General features: G+C 35.6%; 1 protein-coding gene across 2 annotated transcripts in view; it reads left to right on the top strand.

The window, feature by feature from the left end:
• LRBA (LPS responsive beige-like anchor protein) overlaps nucleotides 1-20,219 on the top strand; it is a 369,174-nt gene that overhangs the window by 89,248 nt on the left and 259,707 nt on the right. For both annotated transcript variants that reach the window (XM_064711253.1, XM_064711252.1), the window contains exons 32-35: nucleotides 847-980; nucleotides 9,106-9,184; nucleotides 9,446-9,579; nucleotides 11,744-11,805. In XM_064711253.1, the coding sequence (XP_064567323.1) occupies nucleotides 847-980; nucleotides 9,106-9,184; nucleotides 9,446-9,579; nucleotides 11,744-11,805 (409 nt within the window). The remainder of the gene's footprint in view (nucleotides 1-846; nucleotides 981-9,105; nucleotides 9,185-9,445; nucleotides 9,580-11,743; nucleotides 11,806-20,219) is intronic.

Here is a 20,219-nt window from a genome sequence, read left to right as displayed (position 1 = left end):
TGGGCTTTTGCATGTTTATGGAGCTAACTTGCAATTAAAAATGCCTTTAACGTATGCTTAACAAGGCCTTTTAGGTATTTGGAATGAAGTACTACAATTTAATTGAAATTGGTATAGCATAAATACGTGTCTTTGTAACGTGTCAGATAAATTTCCATGCCTAACTTGTCACTTTGTGTCTTTTCCTCTGATGTAGTCTTTAATGCTGACTATAAGGCCTGACATTTAGCTTGTATAAAATATGGAGGTTCTCTCTTAACGCCAAGGAATGTTTTGATTTGTTATATAAATAAAACTTGATTGGCAAGATATACTTTAATTCATGCCTTAGCTGTATTTTTGATATGTGTGAGCATTTGTATGTGCTTACAGATGTGTTAGGATGTTTTTAGCTATGCTATGACCTTCTTCAGTCAGTCTTGTGTTCTGCATTAGAATACCTGAAGTAAAAGACTATCAATGCATCCTTCAGAGTTGATAATTCACCTTGAAGTTGAATACTGCCACGTCTTGTGTAAACAGTTGCCTGAAGTTTAAAGCCAAATCTTGGGCAAACTGAGGTGCAAAGAAAAGCCTTGTTGCTGAACCCTTATCCTGGTGATCTTCTAACTTTGTGCTTTTGGTCAGGGGTTCTGTGGAAGTGGATGAGATATTAAAGTGTAGCATAAAAAAAGTGTACCATCAACAAATGAAGTGTCTTCAGGTTAAGATGATTGAAAAATAAAGTAGGGAAGCAAAGGAATTTTGCAGGACATGGCAGTGCAAGTGCTAGATGCATATAAAAGGATCAGGGAAGTGTGAGCCTTCACATGCAGTATAATTTACTAACTTTTTGTCTTCACCTAGGAGTGTTGTTGTACCTACGAAGAAATCAAGCATTTCCTCTTCTACAGCTGCTATTGGTGCTCCTACAAATGCTGTCAGTGTGGTTTCTTCTTTAGATTCAGCCCAAGCCCCAGATTTGTCAGGAGAATCTCCCGGTAAGTAAGGGTTAAATTAAGCAACCTTAATACAAACACTTTTTTCTGTTGCTTCTATTCCCATCCCCATTCACTCTGATTACAAATAAAATAAAGAAAAAATTACAAAAATAGTACTGTATTAGAAAAAAACCCTAATGTTGCAACAAATGCAACTGTCTGAGTAATATGTCTTAATTTCAAAATTTCTCACTGTTTTGATAGAGCAATCATACTGTATTAACTTGTATGTAGTATAAAGATGGTGTATTCTAAAGACTATTTTTTATTACAAATTAATAAAGTAAAGTGTAAGCTTATTTATAAATTCTGGGATGTCTGACCAAGTATATGTGTTAGTGCTAAGTAGAACTGGAAATTATAATCAAGTGTTTCCAATAGCTTTAGCCTGAGGTCAGATTCAGTTTTGATGCTAAACCAATTGCTTTGGACAGTTTTTTCGGTGGGGACAAAATGGAGTAGATTGTTTATAAGCAAGTGTTCCTTTGAATCCTTGGTCTCCCTGGTTGTTCTGTGTGAGATAAATGATGTTTAACCTTAAATGATATGTCAAAGCCATGCTTTTCCACTTAGCCATGTCTGAATCACAAGGCTGTGTAGGATCTTTGTGCCCATGAAGTTTGACTTCAAGACTTAAAAGTGATTTGGATCTTAATCAAGGAAATCTCAAGCTGTGCCTGATTGTTGGTAGTTTTTTCAATGTTTGAGTTACTTGCTTCCTGGTTTTGTGAATTTACATCCAAACTGCAAGAACTGGGGAAAAAAATGTGGTCTGTTACCGTGTCCTCTCTACTTGTGTGTCTGGAAGGTATTTGTTCCCAAATTCAACTGCCCATTCCATTTCGTGGGAGAATCAAAAAGGTATTGTCCCAGTCATTTTAAAGGAAAAGAAGAGCATTTGAAATATAGTATGTTCTTACTTTTTGTGAAAGGGACAATCCATTGCCACCAAAACTGCAGGAGGTAGCATTATATTAGTGTAGGAGTAATATTTGAAGTAGTGGAATTAGCTGTATTTTGAAATGTCACAATTCTTTGGGGAAGATTGGCTCTGAGCAGCTAATCTGCTTTAAAAATAGTGAAACGTCACCTGCATTGAAATTGTTTAAAATAATTCCCAATTTGTTAACGTCTGACTGATTAACCCGGCTTCATTGTAGGCTTAATTATTACCATTTCTGAAGTAGGTATTCACTTTTTTTTAATAAAAACAAAACAGATGAACATTGATTTTCAGATTTAGTCATCTTTTAGGAACGTATAGAGGAAAAAAATAAGTGGTCCTGGGCCTGTAGAATGTATGAGGAATCCAGACAATAAACAATACTAATGCAGTTTGTAACTGTGTGACTTCCATCATGTCTGGAAGTTTTGGCAAAAATTGGACATGTAATCTGAACTGATATGCATAAAAAGAAACTAATCAGGATTAAAAATAGACATGTTTAGATTGGCAATATAATTAATTAAAAGAAAAAGTAAAGGGATAAATGAAATCATGCCTTAAACAGATTAAAACTTGAGACGGTTTCTTTTTTCCTTTGTAAAATAATGACATGGAAACAGAAATCTTCGAGAGTTGCAGTGGTTTACATTTGATGTTGCACATGTAAATTGTACACGTTTCAGTTTGAAATCAAATTCTCTATAAGGCCTTAATTTGTTTTTTATTAGAAGATGGAAATAGTAATAAGCAAGCTTCCTATAAAACAAAAGTATAATTAATACAATTTTCATCTGAGTGCAAATCACATATTCTTTCATGAATTTTTAGTTTAATGCAGCAGAGAATCTACATTGTTCTCATTTTTTCCAGCTACCACTCATTATAAGTCTGTTAACTTTTGCAATTAAGAAATAAATTAAACCTTTTTTAAAAAAAGTGCTGAGATTAGGTAGGGGCTTATATAGTAAATATAAACTTGGCGCTAATTCATGTTTGATATGAAGGCTGTTAAGCATTTTTCCTATATTAAAAACCACATTTCATGTTTTTTTAAAGTGAGTTTTATATACATTTGTTTGATACATATAAAAATTCATGACATATATAATTATATACTATGTATACAAATAATAATTTATATAAATTATATAGATAATTTATTTTTATATAATATATGGCATGTAAAATATATGAACACATAATGCTTTATGATGAAGATTTGAGCAGATTTAGTGTAAAACAGGGGTGAAAGTGGTATGTAGACATTGAAATAGGATTAAATAGCAGGTGATAGTGTTCTAATAGTAATGTGTAGAAACACTCAGTTTGGGAATAAGTGTTACACAGTATGTGATCATCCTCCACCTGCAGATGTGATGGCAGAATTGCTTGGTCAAGGGAGGATTTGTGTTGAAATATCACTCTGTGTAGTTCCAGATGTCTCCATTGCCATTTGTGTGTAATCAGAATTCATCAGGCTCCTTCCCAATATTTTCTCCTGGAGTTTGCATGTTGGCTTATGGGTTGTGAGCATCTCAGATATTTGATGCTTAGGTGCTCCCATATCACACAGATTGTGACAAATCTTGGCCTACCAAATACAGAGTGTTAATGGATTGGAAAGAACCATCCAAGCTCACTCTGTTCCTCTGATACTTCATAGGGGGGCAAAACTTGTTTTGGCCTTAGACACTCTGGCCTTTTTGCATAAGTTTCTTTGCCTTTACTCATTCAATCTGCAGAATATTTCTGCACAGAAAGCCTTTCCTGAGCACAAATGTGCCCCTTGTGATCTGGAGTTTCCTACCAGTCTGTTGCTGATGGCTGGTATTTGGGCTGTTGGTTTGCTGGAAGGGACCAGAGAAGATAAACCTGGGGACCCATCCTGAGCTAATCGTTCAATGCCTACTACCAAGGGTGGTATTGAACAAAAGAGCATTTTTGCTAGGAGTAATGTAAGAAGGGTGAATTCACTGGAGTTGTTCCTTCCTTGGGTTGTGTCAGGCTGAATGTGTGAAGTGACGCAGAGGTTTTACACATGCTGTGTTCAGGAAAAGCTACTGCTAAGACAACACTAATATTTGGACAGGCAGGACTTGGTAGAGCTGCCTGAGCTATTGTGAACGTGCCAGCAGGATGCCTGTATTTTTTTTTTGTCAGTTTTCCTTTAAAATGTTTCCATAACAGTCACTGTGTTCTGAAGTGGTGAGAATTTTTTAAAATGTTTTGCAGTTTGCACTCCCACTGTTTTCTCTGATGCTCTGAGTTTCTCTGTTTATGTTCTTGAAGGATTTCACATGTGTTTAATTAATGCCCTTAATTCAGTCTTGAGGCTTTCACTATTCAGTTTCCAAATGGTTGTTCAAATATGATTTTTATGAAGAGGGGGTGTAAAAATTCCGAAGGAAGCAGGAATGAATTTCCTCTTGTCCTTACTGACATTCTGAATATAGAAAAATCCTGAGAAGTTCTACTCAGTTTCTGTTGCCTGCCTCCTCCCCTTCTACTTGAAGTTCTTTGAGTTTCACTTGTTTTGCCTCTGAGCCACACAGTTAGTTACAGGATTTTTTCTTCTCTGGGCAAGCTGTTCCCAAATTGTGAAGTTGTAAACAAGGCCATGTCAAAGGGTGAAGTGACAAAGGAAGTGAATGCTTGGAAGAAACACCAGGAAAAGCAGTAACACTGGGTAAAAACAGAGTTGTGACTCCTGAATTCTAGTCCAATACATAGGAAAATGTAAATTTTCTGTGGCAGTTGGCTTGTTTTGCAGAGATGAATGGTATTCATTGATTTTTGTACATAGGTGAAAATGAACTTGAAGTCATGCAATAAAATAAATTAACAGGAGACAAGCTAAAGTAAGAAAAATGATGATGAAGTGAGTTACCATCAGTGCAGGGGTTGTTCAAGCAATTCACTGGATTATAGTAATTATTTCAAAGAGAATTCCAACTTAATGGTGACAGTAGTTGAAGGCTAGTTACCAAAGCAGAATGACACTTTAAAAAACCTCAGATCCTGATGATATGCCATGGAAATGGCTTGATACTGTGTTAGTATAAAAACTGTTTTAAAGCTGCATCTCTTAAGTGAAGTTTTCACTGTTGTTTGATAAAAATCTGTTTTGGTTTAGCCTACAGATGTGTTTATGTAAAAGATCCCTTATGTTAGCTTGTAAAACCTTTCATTGTAGTCTTGCATTGTGCACTTCCAGCCCCAGAATGAGTTCATTATTTTACTGGATACCTCTTCCACCAAGGGCACTGGTGCGTTTATGTAGGGAATGTCTGTTGTACAAAAATAAGAGATATGGTTATTTAATTCAGCTCTGGGGTTTTTTATGCTTCATCTCCATCTCCTCACAAAGTAAATTATCATGTACTGCTTGTGCATTGCCAAGTGCACTTTGTAAGTGTGTATGCAAAAGGATGAGGATCTTGCACAAAGAGTTTTTTTAACAATATTTTATTGCTTGAGACACTGTTTGTTTAGACCCTTGGGGACCTTGAATAAACAATAAGGTTTCACTGTAAGGGTGCTAGACAGATGATCTATTTGCATTTTCTTTTATGTTCTTGCAAATGTCTGTAAAACTGTCAGTTTGAAGGAGCCAGTTTATCAGTGAAAGGATAAGGAAGAGATAAGTCAGTTTAGTTCCACATGTTTGAAGTAGCTACTGAACTTACCCACATGTGTGCTGTGGATGAAAATATGCTACTGAAGTATTTTCATTTTTCTCTAAAAGCAGAAAAAAGTGTAATAAAAAGCTACTCCTGAGTTAAATAAAGTAAAAAATGTACCTTCATAGAACAAAATCTGCATGCAAAAATTGCTATGCCTAATCCTATTGAAAGAGCCCTGAAATTCTCTGCTGGGATAAATCTGAGATTCACTCCTTTTAGTGAAAAAATATCTGAGTTTGGAATGTGGTTTTAGGTGTTGATAAGCATGAAGAAATTCAGACCGTAAATATCCTTATGGAATCTTCAAAAAGAATATCAGTTTATATAGATGGCTCCCTTATGCTTTGTTAAATTCAAATTCTCAGTGCTTTTTCTGTTATGTGTATTTTAAAAAGTTGATATTTACTTAAAATTTCACAGTGTTTTACATTTATACCTAATCTGTTTTGTGCAGGTTTTTTTATATATCTTAAAGAAAAAAATAATCATGTCCTGTGCTGTCAGTGATTTCCTTTACCTCTCGCTCGAAGTATTTTTACCAGTTTTATTGACAAAATGGAAAACTAAAAAAGCCCCAACCCATCCCAACAAAGTAAAACAAACAACAATAAAACCAAGTTACCCTAGGCTGAGAGTATGTTTCTTTACTGGCCTTGTTATGGCTATTAAGCCCTCTCATTGTCCTTGCAGATGTTTCCTTTGATTTTATTTTTTCCCTAATTTTTTCCTGCAGTTATTTTGCTGATGGCCCAAATACTCTGCAGAATTATTTTTGTCTTGTTTAATTTAAAAATCATGCTGTTATGCTTCACTGTTAAGTCTTATTTTCTCCTGATAATCTTTGCTTTAATAGGGTAGGAATTTGGTTGTATATAGTATTGACTATATAACCATACCCCGTGAGTTGTGGATTACTGGTGTCAGATTTTATATGTGGTAAAACACATGTGAGCATTTCTTTATCAAGACATGCTCTCTCCACAGCCTGTGTGTGGAGGACTTTCTTATTTAGAAGGCTTTGTGTGCCATTTCAGTTTGGTACTGTGTTGGACTGCCCAGATCAGTGTGCTGATTTCCATTTGTGGGTAGTGTGAGCCTATAAATCACCTTTTGGACTTTGGAATATTTTCAAGTTAAAGGGACTTGTTAAATGAGAATAGGGGTGTTGGGCTTTGGGGAGAAAGCTGGGTGTTCTAGTCAAATTATTTAAATAGAAAAATTCTCGTGACAAATGACATTGTAGTTTTAAAGTCTTGATAAAAAATTAAAAGGGAGAGAAACTTGACAGCTACAAAATTATCTGACAAACCATTGAATCCTGTGGCTTTGTTGCCTTATGTAGGCTTTGCTTTTTTGTGCAGGAGGCTGTGTTCTAATTTTCAGCACATCATTTGACAGCTTTTCTGTTGGGTGTAGCCAAAATACTTTTTAGTTGTTTGACTGTGGAAAACTAGCTGTTAAAAAAATGGAATTGTATCCATAAAAATATTGCGAACATTTACAAAATCTTGCCATCACCTTGAAACTTTCAAGAATATGTATTTGATTAGTCTTTATTAGAGAAATTATTTAGGATACACTGCCCAGAAGATTCACATTTCATTTTCTTTTCAGCTAACACTTTGTTCACCACTTTCTTATCCTTCATTCTGCATGGCCCACTCACTTTCATTCTGATTCTGTCATACCTATACAGCAGTCAGCCTAAGAGCTTCAGGTTGAATTTATATAAAACACAAATGAATCACATTCACAAAGATATCTCCTATCTCTGAAGAAAGAAAAAGAAATAAGAGCAAAACTTTTCATGGTTGTGATACTCTAATTTATTTTCTTAGTTCCTATGCTGCCGTTGAAACAAGATTGGAGAAAACTACCTTCTCTGGATAGAAAAACAAAAAACCCTCACCCACCAGAAACCCTTGATATTTTTTGGAGGAAGCTCTGTGTTGCCAGAGTTTTGGAGCAGAGTTTGAAATTTAATGGGAGAAATAAATTCACTGTCTCAGGGATCTATCTAAGCCGTCTTTTTCTACATCTGTTTCACTTGAGTCGAGTTGAAAATCTTTGAAAAGTTGCAGTTGACACATTTTGGTAGATAGTTTCAAGATATCAGCAGCTAATTTCCAGACAGATTGCATTGAACTGAATTAACCAACTCCATTGTAAGTGGGGCCATCAGGAATTTTTCTATAGTTACAGTTCTAAGAAGGGTAACGTCTTTGCTAAGATAGGTGTGAGAACTAAAATGATTAAACTCTCTTTTTTCAGGCTTTTTTCCCTTTTCTTTTTCCCCCCAATCCTTTCCAGCAGCATAAAAATCTGTAACTGGCAAGGTGAGAGAAAAGAGAATAGGACAGGGTCTCAGGGTGGAAAGAGATAGGATTGCAGATGGACTAGGAGCAGCCATGCTCCTGGGAAATGCACAGAAACCTGTCTGCTAAGATTCATTCCTCTCTATAGCTTGGAATGCGGTGTAAGATTTGTGAGTCCCCATTCCTATCCTGGCAGAAAATATCTGTGAAGTCTCTGGCTGTCTAGCTTGCCCCCTGTTCATCATTGCTAATACCAATCCATACTGCAGTATGGGGAGGTTGTATTTCTCTATGTACTGAGCAGCAGAATTTAATATTTACAGATTCCTCCTGTGCTGATGAGAGCCATGTAGTGTCAATTTGACATAACACAACTGCTTTTTTTCTGTAAGTGTAGGATACATAAATGACCCAGTCTTCCCTATCAGCCTTTGAATAATTGATGTGGCAAAGTTAATAACTCATAAATGAGGTTATACCACTGCCGTCATGCTAATGACACCGGCAGTGCAATGGAAAATTTTATCATAGCTGCCTCTGTCAGAGTCTCAGTTTTTCAAAAATTTAAGCCTGGCTGTTGAAAATACTCATTCATTGTTTTCTGCATGATTTTGACACCAATATATATTTTAATTTCAGACAAAAATATTAAGGGTTTTCTGTGCAAGTTACTTGAAATTAGGTGAACACTAACCAAAATAGATGGTTTTAAAACATTACCATTTGGCTGTGTATAATTATATATTAGTATTATTATATGTATTAGCATATTATAGGCATATTAAAGGTGTAAAACATTGTTTGTATTCATTTCTAGGGTTGTAAGTGTTACTAGATTTGTTCAGAGAAGGTCCTGGTTTATAAGACCAGAAGGAATCACTGCAGCCTAATCTGACTTCATTCACAAAACAAACTACAATACTTCCTTGAATTAATTTCTGTATGTGCTAAAGCAGCATTTAAAAAACTTGCCATGGCATTCCTGGTAAATATGAGTTCAAGTAATTAGGACTTCTATGGAAAAAAAAAATTTGAGGTACAAAGCGGTGAATGGAGTTCACCTAGTCCTCACACTTGAAAAGCGTGGTTTCTGAGAACTTAAAGATTTAGTTTCTGGTCTGCTTTTCTAATCCCTGGAATGTTTTCTTATATAATGTGTTTATTATTACTTTCTCTTGTAGGAAGGGGATCATCTAATTCAAAATTGCCATCTGTTCCTGCAGTTTCTTCAGTGCCTGAGGATTCTGCCTCCAAAATGAGGTAACTTCTTCAATTGTTCTGAACAGCTGTGTTGCAGCTCATGTTATTGATATTACAATTGGTATTCTGATACCACGTAACTTAAGAATGTCCTTTTGCTGATTTTCAATAACTAATGAATGTTTGGGAAAGTACTGAGTGTTGGATTAATTCTTTCATATACATGTATATCACTTAAACATTGTCAAAATCTATATTCCTTTTTACAAAATTCCAGTAACTTCCTTCTTTTATTGCTAATTACACCTATCTCTTTACTAGTATTACAGACAGGCTTGAGCATGCTTTGGAAAAAGCTGCCCCACTGCTGAGAGAGATTTTTGTGGATTTTGCTCCCTTTCTTTCTCGGACTCTTTTGGGCAGCCATGGGCAGGAGTTGCTGATAGAAGGTACAAGTAAGTTTCCATTTAAAAAAAGGGGGGGGGGGTTGTGTTTTTTGTTGCCTTGGAGACTGAAAGTTTCTTGGTTTAGGAACTTTCTTCTTGCCTTCCCAAACAGTGCCATCCACTGAATTTCACTGACTCTTTTTCTTCTGTCTTTAACCTTCTGAGGTCATTATCACTGACTCCTCATCTTTGCCATTTCTGCCACCTCTTTCTGTCCATCTTCCTTTGTTCTCCAACTCTCCTGGCCATTTGTCCCATAGAAGCTGTTATACAAAACATGTTTTGTAAGCTTTAAGAGAAATTTCAGTGTCAGGGTCAACTGTTAGACACAGTTGAGTGTCTAGTGTAGTGAGTTGGGTACAAGACCTGTCACTTTTGCTGGGGTGTTGGAACTGAAGTGTTTTTGGGAACTGTGTCAGTGGAGCGTGTTCTGCTGCCTCTCTCACACGTGAGTCTGCTCCTGGCTTTTTGGTTTCTTATTGGAAGGGAGTCATACAGGTAGGAGGAATCCTTGTCAGTATGGAGGAGGATTCTCTGGCACATCTGAGAAGATGGGGATTCCTGTGCACAGCAGTGATCATGGCTCTTCCTGGTGGAAGATTGGCATGACATGGTTGAGATTGAGATGATGACGTTTTCTTTCTGCTGGTGGGTTTCTCTCTACTTAAAAATGAGGCTCAGTTCTGCAATGCAGACATTAATGTCTTTAATTAAAAAAATTGTGTATATTGGAAGACTGAATTTAGCAGTGCAACACCAGTTTTTTGATTTTCTCAAAATTTGTCTGTGTCATATGAATTGCTTTGTCCACTGCTTTTCAGAGCGAAATTTTCGGGTTTTGTCCTGTTGAAGATGTGACAAGAAGAGCTTGTTGCAGCTTCCACTGATAGGTGCACTCATGATAGAGTCCCTTGGTTGCTTAACTTGAGCTATGTTTGCACTGACAGATCTAGTTTCTTCCTAGGGAATTAAAGTTCTTTTTTAAACATTTTTGAAACTACTTGTTTCTTGGACTAGGACAGTCATCCTGTTAGAAGGGCTGAATATGGGCATTGTCAGAAACACAATTAGAGTATCAAACACTGCTAAGTGTTTCACTGAGGACTGCTGATATCAAAATTGAGACTTCATTAAATTTCACAAATTAAAGTTGTTTAGTTTTGGAGTTTAGCTTGCTTACCATTTGAGGTAAGAAGAAATGAAAGGAAAAAATGTATGAATTGCTTTCTTTGAGACTCGAAAAGATGGGATTCTACTTTTGTTTATGCATTTGGGCATCATTTTAGCTGATAAACATTTTAATAGAAGCTGCCTTGTGAACAAATTTATTTCATTCATCTAATAAGAAGAACCAGAAAAGCAGTTTTTCTCAAAGCTTTATTTTTGAAGATAAAAGAAAATCTGGTTCAAAGTATCTTGATTGTAATATAGTTATATAGATGGGTAGCTGAGTATTGCATAGATTGGAAGAGCAAAGAAAAAGCAGGATAATCACTGGAAGTGTATGAACTGTCTGGACAAAAATGAACACATGAAAGCAATTTTTTGGTTCTGATCCCCAGTTATAAGAAACCCAAACCAAAATGCGACCACAAATAATAATACTCAAATTAGTTTGTAAAAAACTGAAAATATATAATAGGTTACTGCTTGCACTTCTGCTTAGGTTTAGTGTGGGGTTAAGGGTCAAAGTACTAATAAGAGTGTTTGGGATGTCTGCTGCCATGAAACAAAATGGAAACTTGATTGATAGCTGGGGGCTGAAAGGAGAACGCGTCATGGAGAAAGCAGAGGTCATAAAGCCATTTCCCTTCTCTGCATATATAATGACCCAATCCTTCGAGAAATAGCAAAATGTAGATACAGTGGATTAATATAACATATGTTAACCACACTTCTGATCATTTTGACATACAAACATTTATGAAGCTGAGTAATGGGGGTAAGAATTACTATTAGCTGCTTCTTTTAGATGGAAGGCATGGCATTTATGATTTCCCTCTCACATACGTAGTTTTGTTTTGTGCTGATAAAGTACAAAATTGAACTGGAAGGGGCATGAAAATTTCAGCTTTCATTTGTTTGTCAAATCTATTGCACTTCAAAACAGTTTGTGTTAATAGCTGGTACCATAAGAGCATGCATTTATGTATCATTTTTTTTCCTTCTGTAGGTCTTGTGTGCATGAAATCGAGCAGTTCAGTTGTGGAGCTGGTGATGCTCCTTTGCTCTCAGGTGAGGTTTAAGTAATAATGTCTGAAATTGATCTGTCTGAACACAATGGAAATTACAGATAAAATTTTACTCTAAATTTTACTTTTAATTTAGGTTCATATGTAATAGGTCAAAAAATAATGTACAAAGCCTTTTGATTAAAAAAAATAGTAATTCTGTCTATTCAAGTGGGTTTTTGTTTCCTTGCTATTGAGCATTTACATAACCTTGAAGATGGTGTGCCTACATAATTCTGTGCTGTCATTTTTGTAAGATAAGATAGGATCAATATAATATTAAAGTTAAAGAAACTGATTGATTCCTGCATCTTGACATGCTGAATCCTCTGGGATAAATAGAATTTTTCCTGTTGTGTAGAGGTTATGAAATGAGTGATAAATACTTTTAAAACCCTGTCATTCCTAATTGATTTGACAAGTACTAAGGATTTGAGAAAAATTTAAGAAAGCAACCCTGGTTGTCATCAGTTTGGGACATTCTACATTCCTAAAGGCAAACTGATTTTAGATATGTAAGAACTTGAGAGCTGCCTGTTTCTGTGGTTCAAAAAACAGACAGAGCCTAAGGAACTTTCTTAAAATTATGTATGCTTTATTAATTGGATTTTTTGGGGGGTTTCTTGCCTTTTTTTTTTTTTTTTTTGTAATTAAATGGAAGACTGTTTTTATTGAGCCTTTCTTTTGGTGCCTTAAAATTGTACCTTTCTGGTAGTAAATTCCCCTACTTAAAACTTTAAAATAGCCTTTTTTAATGGGAATGGTATTGGTCTAGAGGTCAAGGGTTCTGACCCATTTCAGAACCTTTGACCTTCATTTACAACCCCTATGGTTTGCTTGCCTGACGAATAAGGATAATGCAAAATTAATGTTTCTTCACATCGATTTATTCGTTTTAGTGCCTATATTGCCAAATTTATTTAGAGTGTGCTGATAGACATTTCATGAATACAAATGAAAGAATCATAGAAGGTGTGAAAAATCGATAGTCTACGTTGTCAATAAAGTGCAATAAGAACAATTACTTCTGGAGATTACACCTAATAGATTTTACAATGAACTAGTGAAGAGTAGTTATGTTTTCCAGTGAGGTTATTATTAATGAATGTAACCAGAACTTTGCTCATCTAGTTTTCCATCTTCCTCAGGAAATATGGTATCATTTTACCCTGAAAGGAATTTAATATTCCTTATGGAACTTTTGGAATTTAGACATTATTTTACATACGGCAGTACTGGAAGTGAACATAGTTCACAACTTCTAGAATATGAACTTGCAGCTGATTTAAATGATAAAAGAATCTTTGCTGCTGAGAAATGTATGTAACAAATTTTACTGTTCATTCAGGAATATGTTAAAGTAAAAACTAATCCAAGCATTAAATATGTGTCTTACAACTGGTATTGCCATTTAGAAAAATTAGTTTTTGGTATCCATGCTACTTGTATCAATAATTAGTGCTTGACCTTTCCCCTTTTTTTGGGTAAGGTAATCTAATCTTTCTTAAAATCATGTTGTGCTCTGTACTGTACGTCACTTGTTTGGTTTTGGGAAGTGGAAAGGATAAGGAATAAATGACGTGCTCTAATGCACCTATTTGTCATATGTGTCACAATGCCACTTAATGCTAATCTAATCAAATTGAAGCTACCGTGATTGCTTAGCAGTGCAAGTTGCACAGGCTGAGGTGGTTCTTTGTGGAGCAGTGGAAATAAACCAATAAAGTCACAAAGACCTCAAAGTCTTTTTAAAGTTACATAGCAGCTGTAATTTTTGGCAGAATATGAAAAATGATGTGAGAAATGAATCTAAAATTAGCTCCAGATGTATACAGATTGTTCTGGGGTGATAATTACATTTTTCACTTTGAATTTTCCTAATTCAAAGAGGTCAGCATGGCAATCACAGAAGTGATTTATTTTGTTAAGAAGTGAACTGTCTTTTGCTACATGAAAGCTTGAGAGATATGAAATTGAATTTCAAGCCGACATTTTACAGATACTGGGAGGAGATGGGGTTGAGCTTGATTGATTTTTTTCTTTTTTTTTTTTTGCTTCTTTTTATTTTCTTTTTTTCTCCAGCAAGATAGGGTTGGAAATGAAGTGATAGCCTTTTGCTAAAATTTTAATTAATTTTTAAGAGGAGATGGAGAGGATGCAGTGCCAAAGATCAAAAGATCAGGTCAAAAACCAGTTTTTAATCACATAAATAATGTGGCATAGTTATGAAGTAAGTATCTGCAAATTTGATTTAAAACTTCACAAATTTGTCAGCCATCGTTTTGTGAAATTGAAAGATGGCTCTGATTAATCTTTGGTGTTTTTTATGATAACCTCTTCTCAAAATTCATTTTAAACATTGTAGATACGATGTAAATACTTGGATTGTTTTTCTGAAGCACCTGACATTTTTCTGATGTTCATTTAGATCTGTGGCTGAATTATATTTCTCTTCTGCAGAAGTGGAAAATGGAATAATAATATCCTACCATTTTTTTCATAAAATTGTGAAAATACAGCCCTTTAATGAGTGAAGTAATTTTTAAAAAATTCAAGATGTGCAATTCCCTGAAACTATTTGTGACACCTGGTTAATTTCTTTTCTCGTTTAAAACTCATATATTTAGGCATATAGAAAAAGACCCTTATTTCATGTTTTTGTGTTTGCATGTTGATATATTGCTTTCTGTTTAACACAAGGTAAAAGGAGAAACAGGTGGTTTGAGACACAGACAAAAGGCTTTTTCTAAGACAAAAACAGTTGTGTTTTTTGATAGACACGCTACATTTTGAGACGTGTCTCTGTGTGTATACTTACATTTCTATAAATCTATCAAAACATAAAGAATCCTTCATTTGATATTACTGCAAAGCGTTCCTGCTTATTTGACATTAATATCATTTTTGAAGGAATTGACGTTGCATTCAAGGCCACTTTATAAAAGTGTAGTGTTGCTCATCCTAATTCAGTCTGACACACATTCCAATAACACTACCTCCCTTCTAGGGTTTAAAACTAAATTTATGGCTGAGCATTGTGAAGTGCATCATTTAAAAATGGTTTCAACCCAAAACATCTAATAAATAAATAATGTGTATGGCTACTCAGTAGCAGACTTTCCAGACTAGAAATCATTCCATCGGATACTCAACAGTCCACTATCGGAGAGGGCTGTCAGATAAATCTTATAGTAGCTGCATTCATGTCCTGTAAATCACATGTTATTGTCTGAGCCTTCTGCCAGGTCATCTATTCTTTTCCCATTTATCAGAAATGCATAGAGTACAGTGAACCTGGAAGCACCATGTCGTCTGGTCTGGCATCCTGTCGGGGTAATTAAACCAGCCCAAAGAGAGAAGTTCCCTTTCTGTTCTCCCATCTTAAATGAGTGGCATTAGGATGTTTGAGGTGCTCACATGCAGTTGTGAGTCAAGACTTCTTCTCAGGGAAACTGATGTCACCCCTGAAGAAACCATTTTCATCTAGAAGGGCTCTCTCTCTGTGCCTAAAACTCAAAGCAGCATAGATGAATTGAGTGCGTGTCCATAAAGCATAAATGCTACTGTGCTTCCTTTGCTTTGTCAGATATTTTCTTGAAATACATGACTGTCTAGAAATACATGAGTGTAGACTGTGGTCTTTCCTCCTCTCTCATGAAGGGATTAAAAATATTTATCTCTTGCTCACATGCATGAAGCATTTGTCTGATTATTGTAGGTCCGAGGTAAAAAGGTACAATATAGGTGAGATAGGTTCTGTAATTTTCCTTGATGCCTTTGGATTTACAGAATTTCTGACACTTGTGAGATGCTACTTTGTGTAGTCAATCGACTGAATTGTCAGCAGAGTTTGTGTTAGAGAACTAATAAGGTGGCTTTTCTCTGCGCAATCTTCTACTTAAGAGCATTTTTCTGCTGTGTCTAAATGTTCTAGACTGCAAAATAAACTTACACTATCTGATTCAACACTTCAGCTCTTGGATAATTTTCTAAAACTGATAGAATGCCACGCAACGTATTTGAGAGGTTACAACTGAAAATGAATGAATACTGCAACACCTTGTATGATCCCTCCACCACCACTGCCCACACATGCACCCCATGTGCTTGTTCAAGGTGTTCTGATTCTCGATTCCTTTTTCCTCTATCCAGTGTTTTTTCAAAAGGACTAAAGGCACATTCTTGGTACCTGATAGTGTATGTAAAACCAAGACCAACATTTGAGTCCATTTAATTGCTAAGTATTTTATTTTCTGAAAATAATTATGTGATATATTGCAATATAACTTTATAACCATAACTGTTAGATGTATAGTGGACCTTGATAAAGTATTACATCCATGGGGAGATGGAAGAGGAAAGCAGAAACCCTAATACTCCAAGTATTTTTCATGTGCAGAGACAGCATTTCCTCATATTGCCTAGTGAAATATAATCACAATTGAACATGTCATGTGCAGCTCTGACAGGTTTTGAAGGTTTACATGTGCATTTAAAAAAATATGGCAGAGGCTGATTAGTAGTATTAAGACGGAAAAAAATCACACTGTAAAAATTGGTCTTACTCTCCTTATAGGCGAAGGTCTTCAGCTTGCTTTCATTTTTCTTTTTCCTTTTTCATGTCTAACTTGTTGCTGGTTAAGAGGTGACATTTTTGTCACAGGTATTTCTTTAGATGATACTTCATATTCTACCAAATCCCTTTGCTGGTAGATTCTGGGACTCATAAAGAAGTCAGCGTGCATCCCTTGCACGAGCAGCATCTTGGTAGTTTTATCTCTCTTACTGTGATTAGGAATCTTAATTGAGCAATACCAACATGTTCCATGTATTCATACAAACTGTATGATTCCATGATTTTCCCTAAGGAAGAGCAATAGAAGTTGAATTTTTTTCAGCAGAATTTTTCCATGGCCTCCTTTCTCTTCCGCCCCATTGCTTAAGTGTTTGTGGAATGCAGAGGGATCTTCAGGCTTTTATGAGTATCCTCTGCTCAGAAAAATACCTTTGCATCAATGATCCAAGTTCATTACCTCAAGAGTGGCTTTCTGCAGTGTGTTCTAAAGTGTGGCAAGCCTTTGAATTGCTTGGAGATTTTAGTTGATGTAGAATATGGCAGGTTTTCAGTGTTGGTTTAGAGAACACATTATGCTGATGCTCTTCATCTGCACTGGTTCCTAATTTACTTTTAAGTGCAATTTGATGTGATGGATAACTGCAGTGATTGCTATGAAGTTTTAATTGAATTGACTATGGGTTATCTGAAGACCAATGCCACTGTGATACCATGGCAGCTGAACTCAGCAGATTCATGGAATCTCTTTAGCAATATCCTGGATGAGATAGGAAGAGAATAAATGCTGTTGGAATACTTTTTATGTGCCTCAAATATTAGATGATCATGTTTTAGTCACAATAGTGTTCTTCCATCTAATCACTTTGTTATAACAGCTGAAAATAAGTTTTAAAAGAATTTACTAATCCTTTAGATATGTGGTCAAATATATATATGTGTGTGCTTTGGCATAAAGGGTAGATTTTGTAAGCTGTCAGGTGATTTTTTTATCAACTGTAATACATGCTCTAATTTCCTTTTAAAAGCCATTTAGAAGATACCAGGTGTGGAAAGGTTTTCTTTTTATACAGTGTGAACTTCTGCCAATAGGATCTTAGTCTGTATCAAAGATTAATGCAGCTGTACTTGAGTTAAAAAGCTTCAGTGATAGATTGCTTTTATGATAAAATGATAAGAAACATAGCTTTATCAGGCAAATGAAAATGATTTAGATCTTAACACAGAAATTGAAAAAAGAACTTAGCAATGTATAAATTGAGAAATTTAGGGAAAGATTTTGCATGAATCCTGCCCATAGGTGTTTGCCTTGTGCCTTATATTGCTAACTTTCCATGAAATGTTCTGCCAGAAACTTTATAATGCACTTTTGGCTTCTTTTTAAAAATATGTTAAAATTATTTTTAAATTTTATTGCTTGTGCTTGTTTGAAGTATTTGAAGATTGGAAGAATATTTGCTAGCCCACCTTTTTGTAGAGATGAGGTAGCTGTGGAAGGGAGAATATTCAAGATCATCTTACTCTACTGTGGACTGTCTAAACTCTTAAGCTGCTCGGATCTGCTTCATACCAAGTGGATCCAGGCACATTAATAAAACTGTAAATCCTAACATTGGAAAACATAGGATTGCCAGGCATGCTAATGATTGTTATGCAAACAGCAGTAGGGATGTTTCTAGTGTAATTTAGTAACAAATACTACATGGTCTTTGTAACTGGGAAACAACATGGAAGATCTTTGTCCTAACCTGTTTTAGGAAGCAATTGGATGGAAAGTAATTGGGAAATGTCTGTTGAGCTTTATGTATAGTGTTGCTTCTGATATTTTCAGTGAAAAGACTTTACATTATAAACTGTTTTCACCTCAAAAATTCTTTTTGCCCTGCAAGGTGTGTTTTCATCTACAGAGGATGGGAAGCCAGGGAGAGGAAAAGGTAGATCTCACAGTAGCCAGAGGCCGTGCTATCAGAGTATTCTCCTGGAGCAGAAGAGATTTAAGTTCAATTAATGTTTTGGGTAACAATTATTGCCGGGTAAAATCATCTGTCTGAAAAGTTTCAACCAATCCTCACAAAGTAGCTAATAGTCCAGGAGCTTAAGGGCATTCAGCAGTCACGTAGAAGAGTCCAGTATTGAAACAAATTAGGCTCTCTCAATTTAGAAAAGCAGCATTGTGATTCATCTGTTTGCCCTCAGTTGCCATTTCCTTTTATTTGTTGTAATACGAGATTTCTGCATTCTCCTGCATTGCAAGCACTTGATGTACGCACAGTGAGCTGTTTCGCTGGTGGTTGGTAGGATTAACTTGGGAGAACGTGAATGAAAGTCCTGGAAGGTATGGGTGGGCACTGGCTGTGGAATCCAGACTCCTTAAATGTGGTCCTTTGGTGCTTGGATTTCAGATTCTGTCGTGTCAGTAAGCCTCCAAACAAAACAGAAGGTTATGTTACGAAATCTGTTCTCCAAAACACCTGGGTTCTGCCTTACACTGATATACCTGGGGGTTTATGCATGGTGTAACTTCTTTCCTTCCTGAGTGTGAGTTTTTCTTCCATCTCTGAAATCTGAGGATTTCACTTTGGGTGCTGAAAATGTCTATTGACAACTTTCATGCTTGGTATTTGTCACTGAGTGGAGTACTTGGGATAATTACAAATGTGCTATGGATATTTTGCTACTTGCTTCATTGAACTGTGTTATACATTTGAAGTGTCTGAAACTGGAGATCAGATTGGTAGATAACTGTCTGAAGTGCAAATCTGATAAGATTGAAATAAATGGAAACAGCTGGGAAAACCTTTCCTTTGAACTGGAGAATGTTGAAATTACATTTAAATTAGCTGCATGTATTTTTTTGTTCTTTGACTTTAGCAATATGTAGATTTTGTCTCTCCAGAACTAGATTATTGTAATGTTTTCTGTGTGAAACCCCATGATAATGCAAAGCCTGTCTGTAAGAACTTCATCCCCACTCTGATTTCCTGTTGCTTTCTAAATTGTTTGAGAGTTTAATTACCTGTTGAGTTCCATGGAATTGCTTGGAGAGCACCCTAGTATGTGTAAGTAGGAGTTTCTTTCAAACTCTTGTTCTTAAAATTGCTAAGGTTCAAACTTTACTACACTTCAGATCTGCTTGAAATCTGTTTTTTCTCTTAGGTGTAATTGCTGGCTTCAGGAATATTGTGCTTTTAGTATGGATTATAGATAGGTTATTTGAAATGTCTATGTTCAATTGCGGCTAAATTTTAAAAACATTTTTGTGATAGACTCGTGCAAGAAACAATGTGCCGTGAATGAATGGATGTATACTGACTGTCTGCTTAGTAATAGAAATCAAAGAAGTTTTTAACTTTATTTTTGCCTTAAGCATGAAAATAAGTTGGATGTATTGAGAAATTTTCACCAATACTGCATGAATAATAAGTGACCAATTCTTGACTTAGTAATGTAAGAAGCACTTGGTAGTTGTATCCTCACAGGTGGTGGTCTCAGTAAAAATATGTTTGCTTTATATTCCTATATCTTTCCATTATACTTGCTCTAGGAGGATGTTTTAAGAGTTTACTCATTCTCCAGTTTGGAGTTGAAATGTACAATGTGAGATTTTAAGATGAGCAAAAACTAGTGTTTTTTGGTTTATGCCATGCATCTCCTTTCTGGGAAGGAATTTTAAGCTTTGTGGTTTTGAAATATGAAAAAAAGTCAAGATGGGTTCTATATATTAGACTAAGAAGGTGTATAGAGATGTACAAGTGTACAGGTGTAGTAAAGCTGTGACATTTTTGTTTGGAGTGATGACAAGCATTGTTTCATGGAATTCTGGTTGGAGGATTCAATTTGCCTTG

This window comes from Zonotrichia leucophrys, chromosome 4, assembly GCF_028769735.1.
Source record: "Zonotrichia leucophrys gambelii isolate GWCS_2022_RI chromosome 4, RI_Zleu_2.0, whole genome shotgun sequence".
In the NCBI taxonomy this organism is placed as follows: Eukaryota; Metazoa; Chordata; class Aves; order Passeriformes; family Passerellidae; genus Zonotrichia; species Zonotrichia leucophrys.
The sequence above is the reverse complement of the archived record's forward strand: the minus strand, read 5'-3'. Positions and strand labels throughout refer to the sequence as shown.